The sequence below is a fragment of the Sander lucioperca genome, chromosome 4 (genome assembly GCF_008315115.2).
Source record: "Sander lucioperca isolate FBNREF2018 chromosome 4, SLUC_FBN_1.2, whole genome shotgun sequence".
Classification (NCBI taxonomy): domain Eukaryota; kingdom Metazoa; phylum Chordata; class Actinopteri; order Perciformes; family Percidae; genus Sander; species Sander lucioperca.
The window spans coordinates 22,119,317-22,145,869 of NC_050176.1; the positions used below are offsets into that span (position 1 = coordinate 22,119,317).

At 42.7% G+C, this 26,553-nt stretch overlaps 1 protein-coding gene across 2 annotated transcripts; it reads right to left on the minus strand.

The window, feature by feature from the left end:
* On the minus strand, window positions 1–25,801 carry pus10 (pseudouridine synthase 10). Of its 2 annotated transcripts, none has more exons than XM_031302704.2 (18): window positions 25,653–25,801; window positions 24,059–24,193; window positions 21,612–21,920; window positions 21,435–21,521; window positions 21,151–21,185; window positions 20,248–20,362; window positions 19,989–20,050; window positions 19,717–19,762; window positions 17,808–17,872; window positions 17,646–17,731; window positions 16,560–16,685; window positions 13,802–13,858; window positions 12,159–12,235; window positions 7,556–7,611; window positions 7,345–7,462; window positions 4,560–4,702; window positions 3,259–3,358; window positions 1–436 (listed from the first exon to the last, which is right to left on the minus strand). In XM_031302704.2, exons 2-18 carry the CDS (start codon window positions 24,182–24,184, stop codon window positions 398–400), a joined length of 1,647 nt encoding a protein of 548 aa, XP_031158564.1. In that variant the 5' UTR covers window positions 24,185–24,193; window positions 25,653–25,801; the 3' UTR covers window positions 1–397. The 2 variants fall into 2 exon arrangements, with proteins under 2 accessions (XP_031158564.1, XP_035856867.1); XM_036000974.1 differs by having other exon boundaries at window positions 24,059–24,188; window positions 25,653–25,778.
* Window positions 25,802–26,553: the final 752 nt, after the last annotated feature.

Consider the following 26,553-nt stretch of genomic DNA (forward strand, 5'->3'; position numbering starts at 1 on the left):
TGACATAGCTTAGAGCACCTTTAAACATCACATTTCAGAAAACGCAACAACAAAATAATTGTCTTAGTGTCAGTAATCAACTGAAACTTGAAACTAATCACGACAGAACTACTAGAAAGTGCTATTGAACGTTTTCTGTGATACAACTGAAGATACAGTCCAGGACCAGAACATAAAGAGAGCCGACTTCACAACGCAGCCGCCAGGACTGTGTGTCGCAGGTTTCCTCTTCACCTCCATCCGGCGTTTTACACCGTCGTGTTTTCAGTCTCAGACACCCCGAACCATGCTCCGTGGTTCGGTGTAGCGCTCCCGAACCCCATCACCAGCTCGCTCTCATGGAGATCGAACCTATGGTCTCTCAGAAACAGGACGAGGCCGGCGTCGTCTGCGGCGTTCACTCCTGTATGGACGGAGGCCAGTCCACATCGACAGACTGAGAGGAAACACACATAACACCCAGCGTTCAACAAAGAGCACATTTAAAGTATAGTGAGCACTAATACACTTTCTGTCAAATTCAGCAAATATCTCCACACAGCCTGTAGCTCTAGCGCTCTATTTTCTGTGTGTGCTGAAAAAACAAATCTGTATTTGTTTGGCAGTTGGGTTTAAATATCAATAATCTTTGTGCAGAATCGCTTACTGCACCTTTTAAAGTGCTTTACAACTTCGGTATTTTCAAAGCCCGTCTACGGAAAGCCGTTCCACTCCCTATTAAGCCCCATTGTACCTACTTTGGTTGCAGTTCCACCAGAGTTCCACTGGGGGTGATCGCGGTCCAGGGCAAAATGAATGGGACCCTATGGAGCTAGACGGCTAAGTTTTCCTCTTTCGCCTGATTGTCACTGAGAAATCTCAGATTTGATTGTAGTTTTTGCAAGTTCAACATGGATTATAGGTCGAAAGTTGAATGAACGAGTACTTATGTCCTTTTGATTTCTCACAGGTTGAGTCGTTGTTGCCCGTAACACGCTATTATTCTGCTAATGAATGCTGATTGGTCAGTGAAGGACTGATTACGATCGGAGATCCCGCTTCACGGCATCCAGAACCAGAATGTCAGAGTGAATATTTCGGCGTGGTCTTTAAAACATTAGCAAACCTCTTTCTATCACGTGTATTGACAGGGAGAGTCTAACCTGTCAGCTGTGTTGTCGATGCCTCGAGAGAAAAGAGGAAGTGACTCAGTGCTTGCCGTAAAGCAGAATCTCTGGCCATATATGTGTATGACGTCATTGACATTTTAAAAAGGCTTTTTAGAACAAAAAAGCCACTTTAAAAAAATCTAACATCCAGCAGTGTGTATTTTCTTTGCCTCCCCTTTCGAATGCAACATTCAAATTACTAGACAAAAAAGTATATCCTGAGAAAAGTAGATTTTGAGGGGTATAGCTCCATAGAGTCCCATTCATTCTGCACTGGCCTGTGAGCGCCCCCTATATGGATCAAGGGTGGAACTGCAACCAGTTCAGAAGCCGGAAGTATCGAGAGAGTGGAACTTCTTCCGTTATTAGAAATTCTTTGGTATTTTTCAACCTGGACCCTATTTTCCCATGTTTTTGTGTCTAAGGCTACGTTCCCACCCCAAGTCTTAATGCTTAATTCGGATTTTTTTTTGCTCAGATCCGATTATTAGTTTGGCCTTTTAAAATGTGGCCTATATCAGATTCCAGTGTGAACTGTTTGCGGTTTCGAGCGGACCCGCATGATCAAAAGACCAATAACAATGACATCAGACGCAGTACGCTGTTGAACTAAAGTTAGGGAGGTTATGGAGGAAATCAGCATTTTCACTTTTATTTCAAAATGTTTGTGTAATGGCAGCTGTAACATTAATGAGTATACACTAATGAGGTCTAACACCTCCCTCTCCCTCCATTGACTTGCTCCATCACTGTTCTCCGTTTTGGAGGCCTAGTCAAGTTTTTAATGTAACTGTGTCTAGGGCTAACTCCCGCCGCCGCATAACCGTGATAAATGTCGATGTAGATTGACGTAAAAGTCGCATCAAATCCGCCTTGGTTGTTCACACTGCGGACGCTTTGAGAAAAACCTGGGTCTGATTCAGGACCACATATGTCTGGAAGTGGTCTAAATCTGATTTGAAAAAAATCAGATCTGGGCAAAATTTGAGTGTTCACACTACTTCTGAAGAAGTCTGACCTGGTCACTTGACCCCAAAAAAGTCAGATTTGGGCCACTTTTGCCTGCAGTCTGAATGTAGCCTAAGTGAAATAAACTTCCAGTCCAGTATTAAGTGAGACCGCTGCAGCCGGCAGCGGTGAAACAAGCAGCAACGTAACTATTCGCGGCATTTGTGCACCGTCAATTTCCGTCCACTCAAAGTTCAGTTTTTGCCGCTGACAGGCTCAGATTAATATTCTAAGTGTCTGACTACATTATGGAGAGGATCCTACAGAGATAGACATTTTTGTTAAAGAGGAAGATCCTTTTTGTTTAACATGAAACAGCCCCGAGATCGCCATCCCCGAACTCACAAGACTCCATGTAAATAATCAGCACTTTTAGCGTGTATAGAGCCAGCATATCTCCACATGTAAATGGGTGAGTTAAGAGTTTATTTCAACCAAACCAGAGTGGTGATTGTTGGAACAGTGGAAAGACGAACCAAGACGGCTTTTGATTTTTTATGAGTTTTATTTGTGTTTCTGTCGACTTTGAAAGAAGTGCGTTTTACGATGATAAAATTACTGTTTATTTAAATGGAGTCTGGTGAGTTTGACGAAGGCGATTTCCCACAGCCCAATGGTCCCACATTTCTAAGAATTTTTTTTCACTGAAAATTAGGCCCTATGTTCTCACATTTCTAAGATTTTTCTTAAAATTAGGCCCTATGTTCCCAGGGTTAGGGTTAGGGTTACATTCCATCTGTAGCCCATTGCTACTGGATAATAGGTTGGGTGTAATTGGCTACCAAATTGGGAGAAAGGAGGAGAAAATCTGATACAAATTTATGAAAAAGTAAATGTGTGAACATAGGGCCTAATTTTGAAAAAACATCTTAGAAATGTGGGAACAGGGCTGTGGGAACACAGGGCCTAATTTTCAGTGGAAAAAAAAAATTTCTTAAAAATGTGGGAACATTGGCACGCTCCCGTTTCATGTTCAATATAAAAGAGAGACTCTGCTGCAGTATGCATTTTCAGTCTTTTCCAGTATGTATCATCTAAATAGTAGAGATTTTAAAATGTCTGAATGGATGAGAATCTCAGATTCGATTGTTTTTCGTCTCACCTCCACGTCGAGCTCCAGGATGTCTGTGTCCGTCTTCAGCAGCACGCACAGGTTGGGTTTGGTGCGACCAAAGTCTCCGTGGACAAACTCTTTGATGTAACTGATGAACGGACATTCAGGAGCAAAGCGTCGACATGTGAGAGCATCAAACATTTCAGGCCAGAGATATTCAACAGTGTGTACCCCTAGGGGTACTCTGGAGGACTGCAGGGGGTACGTGTCCCCCTAGGGGTACTCTGGAGGACTGCAGGGGGTACGTGTCCCCCTAGGGGTACTCTGGAGGACTGCAGGGGGTACGTGTCCCCCTAGGGTTACTCTGGAGGACTGCAGGGGGTACGTGTCCCCCTAGGGGTACTCTGGAGGACTGCAGGGGGTACGTGTCCCCCTAGGGGTACTTTTGAGGACTGCAGGGGGTACGTGACATTTTTTGCAAAATGTTTTTCAGTTCCAAGGCTGTAGTTACTTCTACTGTCTTTTTTTTTTCTCCAAGTTTGTCACCTTTTTTCAAAGTTTTTGTCACCTTTTTGTGAAGTTTGTCACCTTTTTTAGGTTTTGTGATTTGTTTTGACCTATTCTTGCCTTTCTTCCTTACTTTCTTCTACTGTCTTTTTTTCTTCAAAGTTTTTCTCTCTTTGTTTTCAAAGTTTGTCGCTTATTTGAATTTTTTGTGACTTTTGTCGCCCTAGTGTTGCCTTCCTTCTTTCTACTGGTTTTTTTTTCTAGCTTTTGACTATTTTCGACCTATTCTTGCCTTCCTTCCTTTTTTCTACCGTCTTTTTCCAAGGTTTTGTCATTTTTTTGTCTCCTTTTGTCATCATCATCTAAATGTTTTCCAGGTCCAAGGCTGTAGTTTAGTAAATCTATCTCTGACATCGCTGTATTCTTCCTCTTTATAGAGACTTGTTTTTTTTTCTACCAAAAATTATTCGTGCTGGTTAGGGGGTACATGGCTTAAAAAAACTGTTCAAAGGGGGAACATTATTGAAAAAAGCTGGAGAACCAGTGGCCTAGGGGTTCCTCAAGTTAGTGCAAAAAGAATGTTTTCAAAAATTCAAAAGTACCTACTCTGTCTCTCTGTCAGCTTACGGTCCTTGGCCTAAAGCAGAGGTCTAACACCCCTGCTTTTAGACATTTTCGATAAGGGGTTTGAGAGTACATCCAGTTGTTCCTCGTCCCCGTTTTGCTTAGCGTCGTTCAATTGTCCGAATAGGACGCCGGCATTTTCTACCTGGACGTTATTGTAAACAAACATCGTAACTGGGTCTATATTATAACATATAATAATACTATATACAGGATACGTGCCGGCCTGTGTCTTCAGCCCCAGGTAGAAGTGATGGGAGTCCAGGAAGCGGGTGTTCATACTGTGGACGACGCGCTGGCGAACGGCCAGCGCCCGGCGGTGCAAAACCCTCAGAGGGGTCTTCTGGTCCAGAGTCAGATCCTGACGGGAGCAACAACAACAACAGCGAGTTTATTTTATATTTTAATCTTCATCCAGTCAATAAGAGCTTCCAAACTTGTCGTCCAACTGATTAGAACACAAACTCAGATTCACCGACTATTAACTCAGCACCTGGAGTCACAACATCCACCTTTTTACCCTCGTGTTGTCTTCCCGTCGACCTGCAACGTTTGGTTTTTGTCAACATTTTAAATGAAAAACCTTTATCAACTTATTTTTGTCACTTTTTTCAACGTTTGTCGACTTTTTCTGAGCCTTTTGAAGTTTTTGTGGGGTTTTTTCCCAACATTTTTAAAGCTTTTTTTTGTAACTTTTTTACATTTTTGTCACTTTTGTGTCACTTTTTGGACATTTTTCTCACTTTTTCCAACGTTATTTTATCAATTGTTTTTTCTTCATATGCTATAAAATTGACTAAAACACCCAAATTCAATGAAAGAAGTGAACTGACTATTTATTTAACTTGTTAAGAGCGTTGTAGGGAACCATCCATGTTATTTTTTGGACAATTTGTTTGAAAGAAAACCCAAATTTCTCATATAGAAACTCTTTGAAAATGGGTCAAATTTGACCCGAGGACAACAGGAGGAGTAATATCTTTAAAATCCATAAATAACTAAATTTCTGCTGCGAGAGTGCTGACTAAGACCAGAAGGAGAGCACACGTTACGCCTATTTTAAAATCTTTACACTGCTTACCTGTGAGGTTTCCTTGTGATTTTTAGAATTCTTTTATTAGTTTATAGGCTTGCACCGGACTACATCTCCCAAATGCTTTTAGCTGACAGACCAGGAAGGCTCCTCAGATCCTCCAGCTCTGCTAATTTAGCTGTTCCACAATACACAAGAATAGCACGTGGTGACGTTGCGTCCAGCCACAACTCACCGAGATGTTGGAACTAGGGATGTCCCGATCAGGTTTTTTTGCCAGGAGTCCTTTGATTTTGAGTATCTACCGATACCGAGTCCCGATCCGATACTTCTATAATAATTCAACTTTATAATACCTCCAGACCGCAGACATACTCGCGCTTTTCCGCTTCAAGCTGCTTCCATGTTCTACTTTGCCGGCATTTAACCAATAGCGTCTCTGCAACAAAGTGATGTCATGCCGCACGCGTTGCTGTTTCTGTGTGGAGTCAAAAGGGTCTAACTCTGTGCCACCGCATAACTATAGATGTGTTAAAAAATAATGAGAATATATATACATTTATATCTGAGTCCTGATCGGGAGGTAACGTCCGATTCCGATCGAGTCTGAAACCACGCGATCGGACCCGATTTCCGATCACGTGATCGGATCTGGACATCCCTAGTTGGAACAGCCTGCCGGAGGAGCTGCAAATATTGATTCTCTGGCCCCTGTCGGAGAATATTTGTTGAATAATTAGACTTGAATGTTTGGGCGGTAGGGTTGGGTACCGTTTGGATTTTTAAGATTCTGATGCCGAAACGTTACTTTCAAAAAACGATTCCGATTCCTAAACCGATTCTTGAAAAACTGAAAAATGACATCAAAGAAAGGCTCCCTTATAGATGTGGTAGCCGTAATGTGCTTTTACGTCCGTTTTGGTGAGCCCAGAGGGAAAATATGGCATTTTAAAAGTAGCCTACATTTACGGTAGCTAGCTAACGGTAGACTACAGAGAAAGGGGGATATTTTTACGTCCGTTTCGGAGCGACAGAGGGAAAATATTTCAGTCGACATATTAAGTGGAACCGAAACGAGGAACCGAAATTTGCGTTTTAATCCGGTCCGATTCCTACCGGTTGCGCAAGTGGCCAGCAGATCAGACTGTGGTAGTGCTGGGCAGCTTCCAGGTATGAATGTTGAACTGTGTGAATGTGATCAGGGCGTTCCTGCAAAAAGAGAGGCTTCCTCTCAGTCAACCTTCCCTGAATAAATAAAAGGCAAAAAATAAATAAAATAAAAGAATGTGCCGTTGGCCAGTCAGGGACTGAGATGGTGCTTGGCGCTTTTGACGTTATTTAAGTTGTTGACGCTTATTTGTGTATTTTGTCGACGTATTTTTCCAACATTTGATGTATTTTTTAATGCTTTTTTTCCGGCATTTTTTTTGCCATTCTTTGCGACGTTTTTTTAAATGTATTTTAATGCTTTTTTTGACGTTTTTTTCCTGAAGTTTGAAATTGTTTTCAAATTTTCTTTTGTTTGTTATTTACTTTGACGCTTTTGACTATTTGCAAAGGGGCCAGTAAAAATTTACTTTGGACAAGTAGAATTCTTTTTTCACTTGCCTGACCGGACAAGTGGAAAGAAACCATAACATTAAACCCTGGGCTGTGGGATTGTGTGTGTGTGTGTGTGTGTGTGTGTGTGTGTGTGTGTGTGTGTGTGTGTGTGTGTGTGTGTGTCCGTGTGTGTGTGTCCGTGTGTACGTGCAGTGTGTACCTGCGGTGTGTTTGTGTGTGCGGTGTGTGCGTGTGTCCGTATGTGCGTGCGGTGTGTGTCTGTGTGTGCGTGCGGTATGTGTGTGTCTGTGTGCGTGCGGTGTGTGTGTGTGCATGTCTGTTCACATGCGGTGTGCGCGTGCTGCGTACGGTGTGTGTTCCTGTGCCGTGTGTGTGTGTGTGTGTGTCTGTGTGCGTGTTGTAGGGACCTTGATGTCGTCGATGAAGGCGATGTCTTCACTCTGAATGGGTTTCTGGGTCCAGACGAGCGCCGTGTACGTCTTGGTTTTCTCCTCCTCTCCCTCCTTCATCCGACTCATGGCCTCCCTGCAGGTCAGTTTGGTTTTGATTTATGATCGATATTTAATAATGCAGCTGCAGTTAAGTTTAGTGTCGTTTTACAGTTTCAGATCCTCTCACCTGGAAACGATCTGCAGGTCTCTCACTCGGATTTTGTCCGAAGACTTGTTGATGGTCTAAAAACACAACCAAAACAAAGTTAGTGGTCGTAAAGACGCACACGTGACGTGAGGACATAAACGTTGCATGTGTGAAGCTCTGTATCTATATCTCAGAATCTACCAGGAAAAAATGCAGTGGATATTCATGCTTCCTAAAAGGGATGAATCAGAGTATGTAATCCAATCACATGCTTTAAAAGAGCTCAGCCATCTGGAGGGAGCTCGGAGAAGAGCCGATGCTACAGTGAAGGGGGGTCAGGCATCGATCGCCTGTCCGTTGGAGGTTTTTTCTTGACATGTTTAGCTAGTCCGATATCCCCGGGATAGACGCAGAACACGCTGGAGAGATTATATTATAATAGTAATAATTTGCTTTTAACTGGGCACCTTTCACGTCACCTTACTACAGAAGCGTGTCCATCTTTGCTGGGAGTCGCACATGCTCAGTAGGTAGGTAAGGACTACTAGCCAGTCAGAAGCAGAGTATGAGGGCGTGCCCTGACAGTAGCTAGGTAAGGACTACTAGCCAATCAGAAGCAGAGTATGAGGGCGTGCCCTGACAGTACCTAGGTAAGGACTACTAGCCAGTCAGAAGCAGAGTATGAGGGCGTGCCCTGACAGTAGCTAGGTAAGGACTACTAGCCAGTCAGAAGCAGAGTATGAGGGCGTACACTGACAGTACCTAGGTAAGGACTACTAGCCAGTCAGAAGCAGAGTATAAGGGCGTGCCCTGACAATAGCTAGGTAAGGACTACTAGCCAGTCAGAAGCAGAGTATGAGGGCGTGCCATGCTAGCAGCTAGGCGAGCATTATAACGTGTGTTCCAAAGTGACCACGTTCATCTCTGAAGTAAAGGCTGGACTACAACAGAGCTGTTTGGAGCAGTGTGTGAACAGTGTTTTCTGTTGGAGATGGTAAGTCCCTTTGGGGTGAACTTTGGGCTTTTTCACTTGGTAAACCTATAACATGGACAAAAAAAGATATATAACACAATAAAGGAAAGGGGGAAAGCCAAAAAGCAGAATATGAGCAGTTTAAAGCAGGGCTGTTTTTACAAGTTAACTACCTCAGTAATTCAGAAAAACTGAAATTTTAAAAAACAGAAAACAGCTGTGTTGTGTGAAGCTTTCTTCAGGCTAGCCTACATGAGTGTTTGATGTCATGGCAGCAAATACGTTCCACCTCTTTTAGTTTAATCTGGTTTTACTTGGGTTTGGGTTTGAGACATTGGGACAAACTAATGTCTCTCAGTACTATAGACGGCATTGTTATTAGTTTGTCGACTTTCTGCTTGTTCAGGCGGACAGTTAGCTAATATAATTTGGCATGATGTGGCATATAACTAATACCTTATATACTTGTAATTACCACGTAGCCTACTTGAAATCTAAAACGGGATCAGTAGCAGCGACTCCTCGAGGACAATGAGAGTCTCGCGGGATTTTGAGTTCTCGCGTCAATTCACGGCTGTTTTTCTGAATTTGTTTTTCTGAATTAACGAGATAGTTAACTCATAACAACAGAGCTTTTTTATTCAAGTGAATGCATTACGCTTCCGTGCCGTACAGCATTAAAACGTTACTACATAACAAAATAAAGAACAAAACCAGAGAGAAGTGAGAAGGCCGTGGTCAGACGGAATATGGCAACTTAAAAAATGTGTTTTGAGCTGTGATAAAAAAGGTGGGGAGTGTTAATTCCCAGGATGGTTTGGGCGAGAGAGTTCCAGAGACTGGGGTTTTTATATATATATATATATATATATATCTATAAATTATCTGGCTTGGGAACACCTCGGGATCCCCCAGGAGCAGCTGGAAAACATCGCTATGGAGAGGAACATCTGGATGGATGCATGAAAGATATCTACCTTCTCAAAATCTTTATGGCTGCAAGTAAAACTATGTAAACACGATCAAATTCTGGCTGCAATGGCTGAGATATTTTGCTCCGGAACAGATCAGTGGAGTGTTTTATAAGCAGGTTGCGAGAAGGAGGATAAAGGTTGGGAGTGAGGTGATGAAGAAGACATTACATTACATTACATTACATGTCATTTAGCTGACGCTTTTATCCAAAGCGACTTACAATTAAGTGCTTTCAACTGTGAAGGTTCAAACTCCAGACCACAAGTAGTAAGTGCAAATACAGCAGCTTTAAATAGGCAAAGCTACAAAGAGACAAATGAAAGTGCAGGTTCGAAAGTGCAAGTTCAAGAATTTAATAATATTATTTTTTTTTTTTATCCGAGGTGTAGTCGGAAGAGATGTGTTTTTAGCCTTCGGCGGAAGATGCGTAGGCTTTTGGCCATCCTGATACCGATGGGGAGCTCGTTCCACCATTTGGGAGCCAGGACAGTGAACAGTCGGGATTTCGTTGAGTGATTAGTTCTCCCTCGCTGTGAGGGAGCAGCCAGCAGTTTGGCTGATGCAGAACGAAGTGGGCGGGTTGGGGTATATGGTTTGACCATGTCCTGGATGTAAGCGGGTGCTGATCCGTTCGTGGCCCTGTACGTAAGTACTAGTGTCTTGAAGCGGATGCGGGCCGCAATTGGTAACCAGTGAAGAGAGCGGAGGAGAGGTGTAGTGTGAGAGAACTTGGGGAGGTTGAAGACAAGTCGAGCCGCTGCGTTCTGAATGAGCTGCAGGGGTCGGATGGCACATGCAGGCAGGCCAATCAGGAGGGAGTTGCAGTAGTCTAGACGTGAGATGACTAGAGCCTGAACCAGAACCTGAGCCGCCTTCTGCGTTAGAAGGGGACGTATCCTTCTGATGTTATGCAGCATGTATCTACACGATCGGGTGGTTGCAGCAATGTTAGCAGTGAAGGAGAGTTGGTCGTCAAGTGTTACACCCAGGTTTCTAGCAGTCTTGGTGGGGACTACCACAGAGTTGTCAATTATTATAGTCAGGTCTTGGGTAGGAGAGCCCTTCCCTGGAAGGAAAAGGAGCTCAGTCTTGTCGAGGTTGAGTTTCAGATGGTGTGTAGACATCCAAGAAGAGATGTCAGTCAGACAGGCCGAGATACGTGCTGCTACCTGAGTTTCAGACTCAGGAAAGGAGAGAATTAGTTGGGTGTCATCTGCGTAGTTGTGATAAGAAAAGCCGTGCGACTGAATGACAGACCCGAGAGAGTTGGTGTACGGAGAGAAGAGGAGGGGACCCAGGACTGATCCCTGAGGAACCCCAGTTTTAAGTGGGCAAGGTTCTGAGCTAGACCCTCTCCAGGTTACCCGGTAGGTTCAGTCTGCCAGGTAAGATGTGAGCAATGAGAGCGCAGAGCCTGAGACACCCAGATTTCGGAGTGTCGAAATGAGGATCTGGTGGTTCACTGTGTCAAAGGCAGCAGAAAGATCCAGAAGGATGATAATGGAAGAGAGAGAGGTTGTTCTAGCGATGTGAAGCTGCTCAGTGACAGCAAGGAGGGCAGTTTCTGTTGAGTGGCCAGCCTTGAAGCCAGACTGGTGGGGATCAAGAAGGTTGTTCTGGTGGAGATAGGTAGAGAGTTGATTATAAATGGCACGCTCAAGAGTTTTAGATAGAAATGGAAGAAGGGAGACGGGTCTATAGTTAATTACATCAGAGGAGTCGAGTGTTGGTTTTTTGAGTAGTGGGGTCACTCTTGCCTCTTTGAGAGCATCGGGGAAACAGCCAGTTGACAAGGTGATGTTAATGAGATGGGTGAGGAAAGGAAGGAGGTCCGGAGCTATGGACTGGAGAAGGTGAGAAGGGATAGGATCCAGGGGGCAGGTGGTTGGGCGGGCAGAGGTAATCAAAGTAAGAATTTGGTTTGGAGATAAAGGGGTGAAAGAGGAAAGAGTACTGGAAGTGATGGATGGTAAGGTGATTTCAGGAGGTGTGGTTGAGAATGAAGAGCGTATGTCATCTATCTTTTTTACAAAGTAGTTGACAAAGTGGGTTGGTAGGAGGGAGGAGGGAGGAGGTGGACTGGGGGAATCGAGGAGGTTAGAGAAGATGGAAAAAAGTTTTTTGGGGTTCGAGAAAGAGGATTCAATTTTGGTTTGATAAAAAGAGCTTTTGGCTGCAGAAATAGAGGCAGTGAAGGAGGAAAGAAGAGACTGATAGGTAAGCAGATCATCTGGGTGTTTAGTTTTCTGCCATTTCCTTTCCGCTGCCCGTATAGTTGATCTTTCAGCACGTACTGAGTCAGATAACCACGGAGCTGGGGAGGATTTGCGAGCCTGTCGTGAAGTAAGAGGGCAGAGAGAGTCGAGAGAGGAGGATAGAGTAGAGAGGAGAGTGTCTGTGGCATCATTGGGAGACATGAGTAAGAAAGAGTCGGATGGAGGGAGGGTTGATAAAGTACATGCCGCCAGAGAAGAAGGAGAGAGTGAACGAATATTACGGCGGACAGGTATGGTGTCTCTTGAGATATGGTTGTGAGCTTGGGAGAGCGGGAGAGAGTAAGAGATGAAGAAATGGTCTGAGGTATGGAGTGGAGTAACCGTGAGGTTGGCTGTAGAGCAGTTTCTGGTGAATATGAGATCTAAGTGGTTGCCAGCTTTGTGAGTGGGTGGTGAAGGAGAGAGTGAGAGGGCAGACCTCTTGCAGCTGCTTCATCTCCACTCTGCTGAGTCGGGATCGGTGAGGATTCAGCAGCTCCATCGCAAACGGACGACCTGCCAATCAGGAAGAACATGAAAACACTTCATTCTTCACATTTCAGGTGAGAAGTTTCCTCTGCAGGCGCAGCTTTAAAAAAGCAGATTTTCTCAGATCTAACGACTGTAGTTGGTGCCCAGCGGACTTCTTCAGCAAGTTTTTACTTTAAGCTTTTTAAGTTATTTATTTATGTGTTATCTGCTCTAGCTTTTCCAACCTTTTAGACACAGATGTTGTCATAATAACGGCTTGAAATGATGTGAAACTGCACATTGTATCCTATTGAAAAACATCACATTTTCTTCGACTCATTTTCTCCGACTCAATATGTGTGCACCTAAAGGCCCAGACACACCGACCAGACGGCCGACCGTTGGCAGAAAAGGCAGTTGGGCTGATCAGTCTCCCCGAGTTGGTTAAAAAAGTTCCTCAGAACACACCGAAGAGACGAGACGTAATACCTCTCCATAACAGCAGGCGGCGCTAATCTGTATTGTCGCCCAAAACTGAAAACCGGCAGCTGATTGGACGAACGCGTCACGTGGGTCTGGCTGCTCCAGAAATTCAAAGACAGACTGTCATGGCAGCTCGTTCAGAATACGATCGGACGTGTTTCTGAAAACATTTTAAGCGAGAAATAGGCCGTGCAGTTGTTGAATCTGTCTTCATTTCAGATCAACAAAGGTCAGTTTAAAAGATTTTCGTCAGATTTTGAGAGACTCTAGTCACGCTCATTCCGCTCCCCGTTTCCGGGTTAGCTCTCCACCAATCAGATGGGTCATTTGAGTCCGACTGCCGGCTTTGCCCGCCCCGCCGATTATACATGTCAAATCGGCCAAAATGAAGGCCGACGGCCCCTCGGACGGACGACGGCACGGAACACACCGAACAGACTCGAGTCACCGACCTCGCCAGACTGTCCGATGGCCGATTATCGGCTCTGTGTGTCTCGGGCTTAAGTTAGAGCTGTAACAATCCCAAATTTTACTGTACAATTAATCTTATACATCTTTTGCTTATATACCACTGTCATGTGGCCCAGATAATGTAAAAACACAAATACATAGCCTATGAAGTAAACAATGCCTCTTTATTATCATAAAACATATTTTCTAACTGTATCGCCCTCTTTTTGTTGCCATGAACGTGTTTAGGGTCAAGTGCCAAAGACAAACAATTGAAATAATAATTAAAATATTTAGTCCGACCAATAATCACTTCTATAAATACAATTTGGCACATCTAAACTAAATCAACAGCTACCAGTCACACGCCTTAACCCTTGTGTTGACTTCGGGTCACATTGGCCCGGTTTAAATTTTTGTTTTATATCAGAAAATATTGGACGTAGAAATAAGCGCTGAAAATGTGTAGAAGAAAAATTTAAAAAGTTGGAAAAAACAAAAACAAATTGTGAAAAAATGGCGTCACAAATATCAGAAAAAAAAATGTTTTTTTCAAGGTTGATTATTATATATATCATTATAATTGGTTAATTGACAATTATGTAATAATTGTTACAGGCCTAACCTAAGTCTTCCACAGACCTAGGGGAAAACACTGAAAAGACATTTGTGGCTCACCGTTTCCAAGAGTCCGGACGTCCACATCCTCCCGGCCAGACGAGGAGAAATTAAACTCTGTGACAGAAGAAGAAAAGGGGGGTGGGGGGGTTATCACGATGCATTCAACGCTGTTCTGAGCCATCCAGTTACTCGCTGCACGGCTCGCCAAGCTTTAATTTGCGGCTCGCATGTCAGTAAATAACACGGTGATATGATCATGCAGTTAATACAGATATTTCAGAAAAACATTAACAACAAGCAGCACTACAACCAGTCCTTCCAGAAAAATGCAGAGTTTTTTTGTGATTGTTGCGGGCAAAAATCCTTGATTATGCGGCAGGTTTTCTTAAAAAATTATTTATGCAATTTTATGCGATGAAATTGCGGAAACTTGCAAAAATTGCGGGAACTTGCAAAAATTGCGGGAACTTGCAAAAATTGCGGTTTCATCGTGGCTTCATTGCGGGGTTTGCAGCTTTTCGATGATGTTCACGTCACTTACGTCACTTCATAACGTCACTTCATAACGTTCCCATGGCAACAGGGGAAAATGGCTGCTCTTGTGTGAAGTAAACGCAACATTTTTCAACTTTCTGCTAAGATATATGTGACTTTTTTCAAACGAAAATGCGGGGATTATGAAATCATGCAAGCCCCACATATTTTGCGCGGAAATCGGCAAATAATGCGGCGAAAGTGCGGCATATTTGAAAAAATGCGGCCCCCGCATAAATATGCGGACTTTGGCCAATTATGCATTGAATTATGTGATCGCATAATCGCGTTTTTCTGGAGGGACTGTACAACATTACCCTAAGTCTGCTCTATTACAGATCATTTATATTTAAAAAAAAATACCCCAAAACGGCATTACAAGATGTAAATATATTAGAAAAGATATTTAAACTTGCTCTGCCCTTCGGTCCATAACACTGACTCAATGCGGAGTTGCCAGTTTGGGCTGTTTTTCCAGCTCTTAACCCTTGTGTTGTCTTCCTGTCGACCATGAAGCTGTTGTCCTTTCGGATTAAAACTGAAAATGTTGTTTTAAAACTTTTTTTGGCGCTTTCTTTCCCCGCAGTTTTTGTCGCTTTCTTCAATGCTTTTGTAAACGTTTTTGTGGACGTAATTTTATCCATGGTCAATAAACCTAATGTATACGACATTATACCTAATTTTTTTTGTTCAAATTTTTTTTTAAAAAGCAGAAACTATGAATTATTTTGAGTAATTGTTAAGATCAGAGGATGTCGAGTGAATCACAGACTGTTTATATCAAAACTTAGTCAGGCTGCTGTTTCGAAACCATTTAAAAAAAAAAATTTCAAATGCTATGAAAGTGAATAAAAACACCCAAAATGCAAAATTTAATGAAAATAATTATTGATTTTACCTGCAAAGAACGTGCATCCATGTTGTTTTGGGGGCAATTTGGTTGAAAGAAACCTATATCTCTGATATATAAAAACACTTTGAAAACGGGTAAAATTTGACCCCATTTTGGACGTTGTTGGACGGTTAGATGCATGAGGGGCTAATGTTGAGGGATGAAAGATTGATGAGTAGACATTCTATTTATGACTGGATGTAACTTTTGATACTTAACTTTACTTGGGGTAAAAGTGGCCCTCCTATTGATTTTGTCCTATCAGTGTGGCTCTCATGGAAAAAACAGTGAAGAGTGTGGACTAGGCCTGTAACAATTATTACATAACTGCAATATTTTTTAAGTAATCACTGTTACTTTGTTTAACCGCAATTCATTGCTAACGTTAGCTTAAGTGCTAAGAGGTATGAATGTTGATGGTAATTGTCAATTTTATGTTCAAAAACTTCTATGTTATAGATAACAAAGAGGCGTTGTTTACGTCATAGGCTGTGTACCTGTGTTATTACACTATCTGGGTCACATGACAGTGATATATAACTAAAAGATGTATCCTGGGATTCTTTCAGAACTTTATTTGTTTGAAAAAGTAATTTACAATTTAAAATGTGCCTGAAAGACACAATTATATTGTTAATCGCAATTATTTTCCTAGATAATAAATCGTACAGCAAAATTTGGTATTGTTACAGCTCTAGGGCCCTATCTTACACCCGGCGCAGCGCAAAGCCTGACCCAAGTGTCTTTGCTAGTTTAAGGCCGACGCAGTTGTCAATTTCCCGTCCAGCGCCCACGTCGTTTAAATAGCAAATGCACCTGTGCCCATCTGTGGCCCATGGGCGTGCTGGTCTTACAGGGAGGTGTGTTCAGGTGCATTCTGGGCGTATTGCTATCTTTAGGCAGCGGGAAGTGATCGCACCATTGACCAACAAAAACCTGGTCTAAAGTCAATAGCGCAGCATTTCATTGTTATTTTAACAGCAAATTAGTAAAATGCGCCTTTGCTTATGCACAGTGCGTGCACACTATGCTTGTTACACACACAGGGACGCACAGCAGCACACACACATGCAGAAGATTACAAATAAAAATATTACGGTGCAAATCCTCCATCATAATAGCAATGCTCCAAGGTCCAAATGCGCCTGGCTTTTAAAGGGAATGGGAGATGATCTCTGATTGGTTTATTGCATGTTACGCCCAAAACACACCTCTGATTAATGAAGACACTAAGTACAACCCTTTAGAACCATGCGCCCGGCACACGGACCCATTTTTCCGCCATCAAACCAGCAAAAGTGGATTTGGACACGCCCTAAATGCACCTGCACCAGGTGCTTCACGCCGTGCGCTTAGATTGCTAAAATAGGGCCCCTAGTGTGGACGCACCGTCGGCTCTGAAGGAAGACAGGAGGGGCGCTGCGATCAGCTCCTCCACCGACGACTCCATCCTCCGCTCTCCGTCGATCACCCAGGGAGTCTGAGGAAGACTGCGGCAGAACTTGTTGTACCTGCCTGGACAACAGGAAGAACATCAGGACGCAAAAATTACACACTTTTGATTCTTAACTTAAACAACTAAATGTGAAAACATATTTTTTTTGTAGGGCTGCCCCCCTCTCAGTCGATTAGTCCGCGTTTTGCTCTAAGTCGGCTAAGATTTCTTCAGTTGTTTGGTCATCTTTTAATGCTTTTTCATGCTGAACAAACTTCTGAGCACATCTCTGGTAAACACGAGATTTAAAGTGGTGCTTTTGCATGATTCTTTGTGGAGAAACTCAGTTTTACAGATCTGTCGATTACATCAACTTTTCGATTAGTCGACAAAATCATACAAATAAACTTTTTCGATCAGCCGCCAACAGGGCTAGTAGATTTTTAAAGTTACCAGCCAATCAGATTTTCCACTAGCCAATTTTCTCTTCTTTTCCCCCTCTTTTATCTTCAGTGTCACCTGCCTCCGCAGCCTTCCTCTTTTGCTCTTCTATGTGTTTGTTTTTTTCCTAACTAACTTTTTTTTTTAATTTCAGCTCCTCTGGTTTGTTTGGCTCCGTTCCGTTTGTTTTCTCCGTGTCAACGTAGCTCGTAACCAATACCACGCGGCCACTACTACGAGCATATATATATATATATATATATATATATATATATATATATATGGTTTTTCGGAACCCCCCTCCCCCCCAATACAGTAAAACTGCACATTTTAGAGTGGCCTTTTATTGTGGCCAGCCTAAGGCACACCTGTGCAATAATCCTGCTGTCTAATCAGCATCTTGACATGCCACACCTGTGAGGTGGATGGATTATCTCGTGCTCACTAACACAAATTTAGACAGATTTGTGAACAACGTTTGAGAGAAATAAGCCTTTTGTGTACGTAGAAAAAGTCTTCGATCTTTGAGTTCAGCTCATGAAAAATGGGGGCAAAAGCAAAAGTGTCGCGTTTATAATTTTGTTCAGTATATGTAGTACCTGCTACGAAGACAGACGCGTGGAGACACTGGACGTCCTGAGGGCTGCAGCTGCTGGTCGGCTGCGCTGGTGGTGAAGCGTAATGTCTGAAAATAACCCAAATATAATCAATTCAAACAGCACTTTATAGGTAAAGAACGGCGATATGAAGACGATGCTTACTTTAGGAATTTGGCATCAGCTATCTTTTCCAGAGCTTTGACTACGGCCATCCTGGTGAACACCGACTGCACAAAGAGACCAAAGACATACTCAGTTTTTATTCGTCCTATTATATATATATATATATATATATATATATATATATATATATATATATATATATATATATATATATAAAAATAAAGGTAAAAAAGACAATATAAAAAGGACAGAGTAAAGCCCCCCCATCAGACAGAAGGCGTTTAAGCAGCCTGTTTTTTTTTGTAATTGTTTCAACTAGTACAGTGCCCATTTAAAATGTGCCTGTTTGGAACAATTTTACCCCGAAATTAGTTACAGAAGGACCCCAAAGCACACTGTATCCACACTGTATAGCCTACTACTGACCTAATGTGTACAACCTTTATTGTTCGGCCGTTTAGTTTAATTCACAGTTTATTAATATCCAATGCTGTCCAAACTGGATAAACCAGGAAACCAAGTGTGAAGTAGATCGGATGAACGGCTCATGAGATATCTCACACACACACACACACACACACACACACACACACACACACACACACACACACACACACACACACACACACACACACACACACACACACACACACACACACACCTAAGGGGGCGTGGCCTCGTTTGAAAGTCTGAAAAATGCCACTTTAGTGTCAGAATGTTCTGGAGATATGTGGCTTGTGTAAAATGGGTCCAAATTATACTTTAAGAAAGAATCGCTCATAATGTTGTGAATGTGTTCATGTTCACTCCTCCCGTTGGAGTCAACACACTCAGGACCTGCCGCTGGTCTCCCAAAGAGGCGTGGGAGTGACACAGAGTCAGGAAATGACTGAGTTGGGGCGTCTCTCTTCTAAAACGTCTCTGATATAACCTGTAATTAATGAGCCTTAGAGGTGCTGGTAGGTGTCACCTTCAGACAGAGCCCGGCATATCTGTTTCACCATTTCCAGTCTTTACGCTAAGCTAACCTAACCCCCTGGCTTCACATTTAACAGACAAACATAAGAGTGGTATCGATTTTCTCATCTAACTCAAGCAAATGTGTGTATTTCACAAAATGTCCAACTATTCCCGAAGTTTGCGTTTAAAAACGTGTCTCAACACGACAATAAACTTCATCCTTCTGAGGCCCATTTTAATGATCTGAGCGCACGGCGTGAAGCGCCTGGCGCAGGTGCGTTTAGGGCGTGTGTCCAAATCCACTTATGCTAGTTGAATGGCGGAAAAAAGGCTCCGTGTGCCGGGCGCATGGTTCTAAAGGGTTGTACTTAGTGTCTTCATTAATCAGAGGTGTGTTTTGGGCGTAACATGCAATAAACCAATCAGAGATCATCTCCCGTTCCCTTTAAAAGCCAGGCGCGTTTGGACCTTGGAGCATTGCTATTATGATGGAGGATCTGCACCGTAATATTTTTATTTGTAATCTTCTGCATGTGTGTGTGCTGCTGTGCGTCCCTGTGCGTCCGCGCTGTGCACGAGCCTAGGAGCATTTTACTAATGCTCTGTTAAAATAACAATGAAATGCTGCGTTATTGACGTTAGACCAATCGTTAGGCCATCGTTGTTGGCCGATGGCGCGATCACTTCCCGCTGCCTCAAAATAGCAATATGCCCAGAATGCACCTGAACACACCTCCCTGTAAGACCAGCACGCCCAGAATGCACCTGAACACACCTCCCTGTAAGACCAGCACGCTCATGGACGCACAGATGGGCGCAAGTGCATTTGTTATTTAAACGACGCGGGCGCTGGACGGGAAATTGACAACTGCGTCGGTCTTAAACTAGCAAAGACACTTGGGTCGGGCTTTGTGCTGCGCCTGGTGCAAGACAGGGCCCCCTTCTGATTGTAAAGTCTCCTGAACCCTTCCACTCCGAGCTTCCTCACCTGTTTGTTCTTGGTGGGTTTGAAGCAGTCGGCGCATGTCGATGCACTGCGAGGAGGACAGAAAACAGGAAGCAGAGCATCGTTTGGTTTCAGTCTCGTTCACACTCATCTGGTTCCTGTCTCACCTTAAAGAATAATCACGCCTGCGGCTGACAGAAATATCTAGGACATCCATTGGGTGACCTGCGTACTATTTGTTAAAGGTGATGATCCATAAATGTAACTTGAATTTTTGCTTTTTCAACATCATTTTCAGAGATGTTCGGACTCACAGGAAATGGCAGTCAGCGTCCGTCTCCGGGTGAGTGAACCCCACGGCGACCTCGAACGGACTCTGAAAAGACAAAAACGAAGTGTGGAAAAATCATTTTAAAAAAAGGTCACAGGGAGCAAAATAGAAATAAAATGCTTTTAAATCCCAAGACTGGCTGTGAAAACGCAAACTGAGAAAGGAGACGCTTAAAAGCTCAAATTAAAAGTCAAGTTTGTAAATGATTGTATAATCATTTTTTTTCCCCTTTTCTTGCTTACCCTGGTAACCACGGCAACGCCCCCCAGCTCCTTGGCGACCAGGCCCTGCATGACCCACTTAAAGGCCTCCTTCACCTGGATGATGTCGTCCTTGTCGACCGCCATACTCTTCTCTCTGAGTGAACGAACGAGAGTTAACGCTTATAGCCGCACAGGAAACAGGAAATATCATCACTGCCTCCATCTCTGCCACGAGAAAGTTTTAAAAACACCAAACACAAGTACTGAACTGCCCGGGAGTTTGGGGAACAGCTGACAGTTTGCTCATTCCCTCCTGTTTCTTTTCTTTCTCTCTTTCTCTGTGTAATGAAGTTGGCTTCAAGTGCGCTTGGAAACGTTGAGATCTATCAACAATCTGACCGATAATAATATACAGATATAATATAGAGTCTACGTGTGCTACATTTGGGGGGTTAAAGAACACAACAGGACGTCACTAGGGGTGGAAATCACCAGAGGCGATTTTAAACGTATTGCAATATTCTGCGATATATTGCAATTTAATACCTTTTTTCTAACTTAACATTATGTCCCCTAAGGAAAACTTTGTCAACATCTGTTTTGTCTAAAAAGATACATTTCTGTTTGTTCTGGTAGACTGAAAAAGCAACCAAAAAGTGAATTTCTCATCTGCAATTTATATAATAAAAGATCGACACTTGGCGTCCGTGTATTGATAAAGTATCGCCACAGGAAATATCTCGATACTATGCTGTATCGATTTTTTCCCCGCCACAAATGGGCCATTTAAGTGACACTTCCACCGCCGCACAACCCTGAAGCGAATGGCTGGATCCCTTCTTTTTTTTCGGGTCTGAACGGGCCCTAACTTGTGATTCCACGTGACGTCAGACTGATGTGACAGACGTGTGAAATGCAGGAGACAAGACAACGTTAATTTACCTCATTTCCTTCTTTACGTGAAGCCAACAGGAGTGCTGCAGGATAAATAAATAAAAACACCCATTAATGGACACAATAAGGACATGATGATGTGACCGCAACTAAACTTTTCCAAGGCGCACACACACACACACACACACACACACGCGCACACACACACACACACACACGCGCACACACACACACACACACACACAAACACAAACACAAATGCACACAGAAACACACGCACACAGACACACAAATGCACACACGCGCACACACACACACACACACACACACACCTCGCGGACACACAGCTGAGCGGGCAGAGACACAGACAGCACCAGGGTGTCGAACTCGTACTTTTCGGCCTTCACCTTCTCCGCTATCTGTGAACACAGAACAAAAAAACATCAAGTCCATCTGATCCACGATACAATCTGACACCGTGGAACGGGAATGTTTTACAGCACGCACACCTTTACGGCCGGGGTGGGGCCACAGAGATCCTGTAAAATCCCCAAACACACCACACACACACACGGCTCTCCATCCTCCAGTTTGACCGCAGCAGCAGCAGCAGCAGGACCAGCAGCAGCAGCAGGACCAGCAGCAGCTTCCTCTGACGGAGCATCAGTCCCACTGGGCTCCAGTTTCACCCTCTTACTCGGTGGCTCTGATACTGCTGCGTCATTGCTGTTTCCTTCTGTGGACTCTGCCGCTGTTGAATCTTTTGATTTGTTGTCCTTTTCATCGCTGATGAAAGCTTGAAGTTCTTTAAGTGTATCCTGATGAAAGAAAAATTGCACAATGCATTAAGAGGGACACTGGCAGTTTTAACACATTTATAATTAGGGCTGGGTACCGAACTTCGATATCTTTTAGGCGCCGACCGAATTGCCTCCATAGTATCGAGTATCGAAAAATGCCTCGTCATTCAATACCACATTTCAATACCTAAATCTCATTAGCGTCAGTGAGCCAATAAGCATGCAGCATGAATGGACCAAGATCTAATAATGCTGGTGAATGGCTGACTGTCTAACATTACACAACATAGAAGCACGCAGGAAAAACTCGGCGGGTCAGTGACGTCCATTCTGTGCGGGAGAATCCTCTGGTCTCCCTGCATTTCCTCTGTGGCGGTGCAGTGTGATCGGCTCTAGGTCGACTTGGAAAGGCTCGGGATGATGGTGGCTCTGTCAGGACGCTTCAGCTGGACCTTGCCGCTTCCCCGGGCCGTCAACCTAAAGTGCTCATATTATGCTTTCTGGTGTTTTCCCTTTCCTCTATTGTGTTATACACTATATTTTTTTGTCCATGTTATAGGTTTACAAAGTGAAAAAGCCCAAAGTCCACCCCAAAGGGACTTACCATCTCCAACAGAAAACACTGTTCACTCACTGCTCCAAACAGCTCTATTGTAGTCCAGCCTTTACTTCAGAGACAAACGTGGTCACTTTGGAACACATGTTATAATGCTCACCTAGCTGCTAGCATGGCACGCCCTCATACTCTGCTTCTGACTGGCTAGTAGTCCTTACCTAGGTACTGTCAGGGAACGCCCTCATACTCTGCTTCTGACTGGCTAGTAGTCCTTACCTAGGTACTGTCAGGGCACTCCCTCATACTCTGCTTCTGACTGGCTAGTAGTCCTTACCTAGGTACTGTCAGGGAACGCCCTCATACTCTGCTCCTGACTGGCTAGTAGTCCTTACCTAGGTACTGTCAGGGCACGCCATCATACTCTGCTTCTGACTGGCTAGTAGTCCTTACCTAGGTACTGTCAGGGCACGCCCTCATACTCTGCTTCTGACTGGCTAGTAGTCCTTACCTAGGTACTGTCAGGGCACGCCCTCATACTCTGCTTCTGACTGGCTAGTAGTCCTTACCTAGCTACTGAGCATGTGCGACTCCCAACAAAGATGTTACAGCAGTGAGATGTCTCACTCTGTAGCTAAAACAGAGAGCTCAACACACAGGGGGAAAAGAGGAGCTGCAGCAAGGTGCAGTACAACAACAATATGGTGATTTTTGAAAATTAAACCATGTAAACATATTCAGGTACAACCTCTAAATACAATTATGAACCTGAAAGAGCATAATATGAGAACTTTAAAGGGGTCTGCAGCGATTCAAAGCGGCTTGAAACACAGACACGTCTGGTTCACTAGGCTTTATGGATGTGACTTTTTTGCCCTGTCAACACTGTTCAGCACACTCGCCCTGCTCTGCTAGAGTATAACGTAATGCAATATTATTTCTATTTTGTTAAAATAGATTTCATGAAATTGGTATTGAAAAAGTCAGAATCGAAACAGTTAGAATCGTTCAGGATTCGGTATTGTATAGGCTATCCCTTATTTTTACGATACCCAGCTGTATTTATTATCTATTACTTCAAACCTCTAACATTGACTGTTGATTTGTGTCTGTCCTCCTGTCTACTTTATTCCCTTATAATGCCCATATTTAATGCTATCTTTTTTTTTTACTTTATCCTTGCACTGCTATATAGTTTTTATATTTCTATGTATACGTTATTCTCTTATAGTTCATATTTAATGCTGGTCTCTAGACTTTATCCTTGCACTATTGGACTTATTTGCATTACCACCATGACACCCACTCTCATAGAGCACCTTACCATGCAGACTGAACCACAGGTCAGTCCCTGTCCTGTCACTGCAAGCCTCTCATGCTTATACATCCCTTATAGTACATTACTGTGGATTTTTATTTAGTATCTTTTCTTTTATTGTCCATATTATTCATGTGGATTTGTTATTTTATCATCCTGTTTATGATGTACGTGTATGATGTCGTTAAGCTACTGGGACCTTGAATTTCCCCTTGAGAATCAATAAAGTATCTATCTATCTATCCATCCATCTATTTATAATTGAGTACAGAAGGCAAGTGTTACCTGTTGGGGTTGTCTGTAGGCAGCCTGCGCGCTGACACAGCAGAACCTGAGGACGCAGCGAGCACAGCAGCCGGCCGACAGCAGCTTCTGGACGATAGGTTTATCCTTCTCCTTCAGCGGCAGCATGACTCCGGGCTGCAGAGACGTTCGTTAGGAAACACAGGGCGGTCAGTGGCTGAGGGATTACTTCATTAGCCACAGGACAGGTACTCAAACTTTTCTTCAGTTCAACACATTTCTGGTTCAATCTTTCCAAATTCAAAAGGATGTAGCCTATTGCTTTTCTCGTTATCTTTGTTGTGTTTTTGAGTTTTCAGACTGTTGGCCAGATACGTTAAGTAAGACATAATTTCGGGTTCTTCAAACTTGATAAATGAACTTGAAGTCAGTTTAATTTATACAGCCAAATATCACAAATCTGCCTCAGGTACTTTACAATCTGTACAGCACACGATGCCCTCTGCTCGACTCCTTTCGACCCTCGCTTTGGATACGTTTTTTTACTTGAAGATTTCTTACATAGGGTACATATCTTTCAAGTACACAACAGAGACAGTATACGAAAAAAATAATCATGTAAACATGTTCTGGTAGAAACCCAAAATACAAGTATGAACCAGTGGTGTAGTCTACGTGATACGCAGGTATATGCAGTATACCCACTAAGAAAGCTCCAGGATTTCCATACACCCACTTAAAAATGTGCAAAGACACGTAACAACATGCTTTCCATTATAATTTAGATATATTTTGAATTGTCATCTGTGTTTTTTTTTTCTTCTCATAGGCTAAATAAAGGGATTTTCACCGTAAATTGGTGCAGAAAAGTGTATCAGAATGCAGGAAATGAAGTTTCTGACGCTCAAAATTTCCAATTACCCAGACCCTCCAATATCATATCCCCCCCCAAGGTCCATCCTGACCTATATATATATATATATATAAAAGCCCATACATATACAGTACAGTATACCCATTACAATACATTATACTACTCCACTGGTATGAACCTAAAAATGTGCATGATATGGGACCTTTAACCTGTTTATTTTTTTTCTGTTGGCTTTTATTTATCCATTTTTTAATGTCTTATTGTTGTAATTTTTTGTCTTTTTTTTCAAATTCTTTTTAAATTTTGCTCCGTGAAGCACTACAGCACATGTTTGCATGAAAGGTGCTTCATAAATAAAGTGCAGTTGAGATAAGACTTTCTACAACCTAAAAGCATGACAGAACACCATTAAATAAACATATATAGTAGTTAAAAGCATGACAGAACACCATTAAATAAACATATATAGTAGTTAAAAGCATGACAGAACACCATTAAATCAACATATATAGTAGTCTTCGCAGACAACTCTGACTGGACACAACCAGAGCTTTGGTGTCAGGAAATTACACACGTTAGTGTACATTATGTAGTACATTAAAACTATCTTGCCAAAAGAGGCTCAAAAAAACAACCGCTACAGCATGCCTGTCTGGTCTCTCCAGACTCTGCTAAGCTAACTAAGCTAACATGAGCTTTTAAAAGGAGAATGTGAACGTAAACAGCACGTTGAGAAGCTGCTAAACTTTCGAAAACACCTACCAGACACAGCGGCGGTGGACTCACGGAGGTATTAAACGACTAAAACAAACTACGGCTCAGCTACTTGTTAACATGTTCCATCTAGACTCATAGACTGTACTGCGTCTCTTCAATGCGTTTCAGCTTCAACAGACAAAGCTAATCAACCCAGATCGGCTTTTTCTGATTTGTTTGTAGCCTTTATTTCTTACACTTAACAACATAGACATAGAACATAGACTGTATATTAGGGGTGGGGGGGAAAAAATCGATACAGCATAGTATCGCAATATTTTCCGTTGCAATACTGTATCGATACACAGACGCCAAGTATCGATCTTTTATTATATACTGTATGTGTTGGTCAGTCTGTCTGCTTGACAATAACCATTTTGCAGCAATAAAATTGAAGTGAGATGAACAAACAGAGAAATGTATCTTTTTAGATAAAACAGATGTTGACAAAGTTTACTTTTAGGGACATAATGTGAAATTGGGAAAAATTTGAAGTTGGAAAAAAGGTAATGAATTGCAATATATTGCAGAATATTGCAATATGTTTAAAATCGCAATAGTATCGTAGCGTGACATAAGTATCGTGATGATATCGTATCGTGAGGCCTCTGCTGATTCCCACCCCTACTGTATATATGAATATAATATTAATATTTACAGTCTATGACATGGAAGCCTGTATGGGACTTTATTAAAATGATAATGTAAATGTAAATGTGAAAATGAAAATTTATTTCCACAATAGCATTATAATTTCCCACAGATTTATGAGATTTTGGAGTCAAATTTTAAATGCAATAATTATATCATTTTTATTTTCACATACGTGTATGGGCATTCAATGACTGTATTAAAATAATGTAATTTAACGACAATTGGAGTATTTTTTCAACGCTTTTTGTCGCTT

Bases quoted from the DNA above. Each gene is read 5' to 3' on its own strand.
- pus10 (XM_031302704.2), bottom strand. From the start codon at position 24,184: ATGCTGCCGCTGAAGGAGAAGGATAAACCTATCGTCCAGAAGCTGCTG. The intron at 20,051-20,247 runs GTAAGCAAGAAA...TTGTCTTTTCAG, and splicing joins GCGTTGCCGTGGTTACCAGG to AGTCCGTTCGAGGTCGCCGT. The intron at 12,236-13,801 runs GTGAGCCACAAA...CCTGATTGGCAG, and splicing joins CGTCCGGACTCTTGGAAACG to GTCGTCCGTTTGCGATGGAG.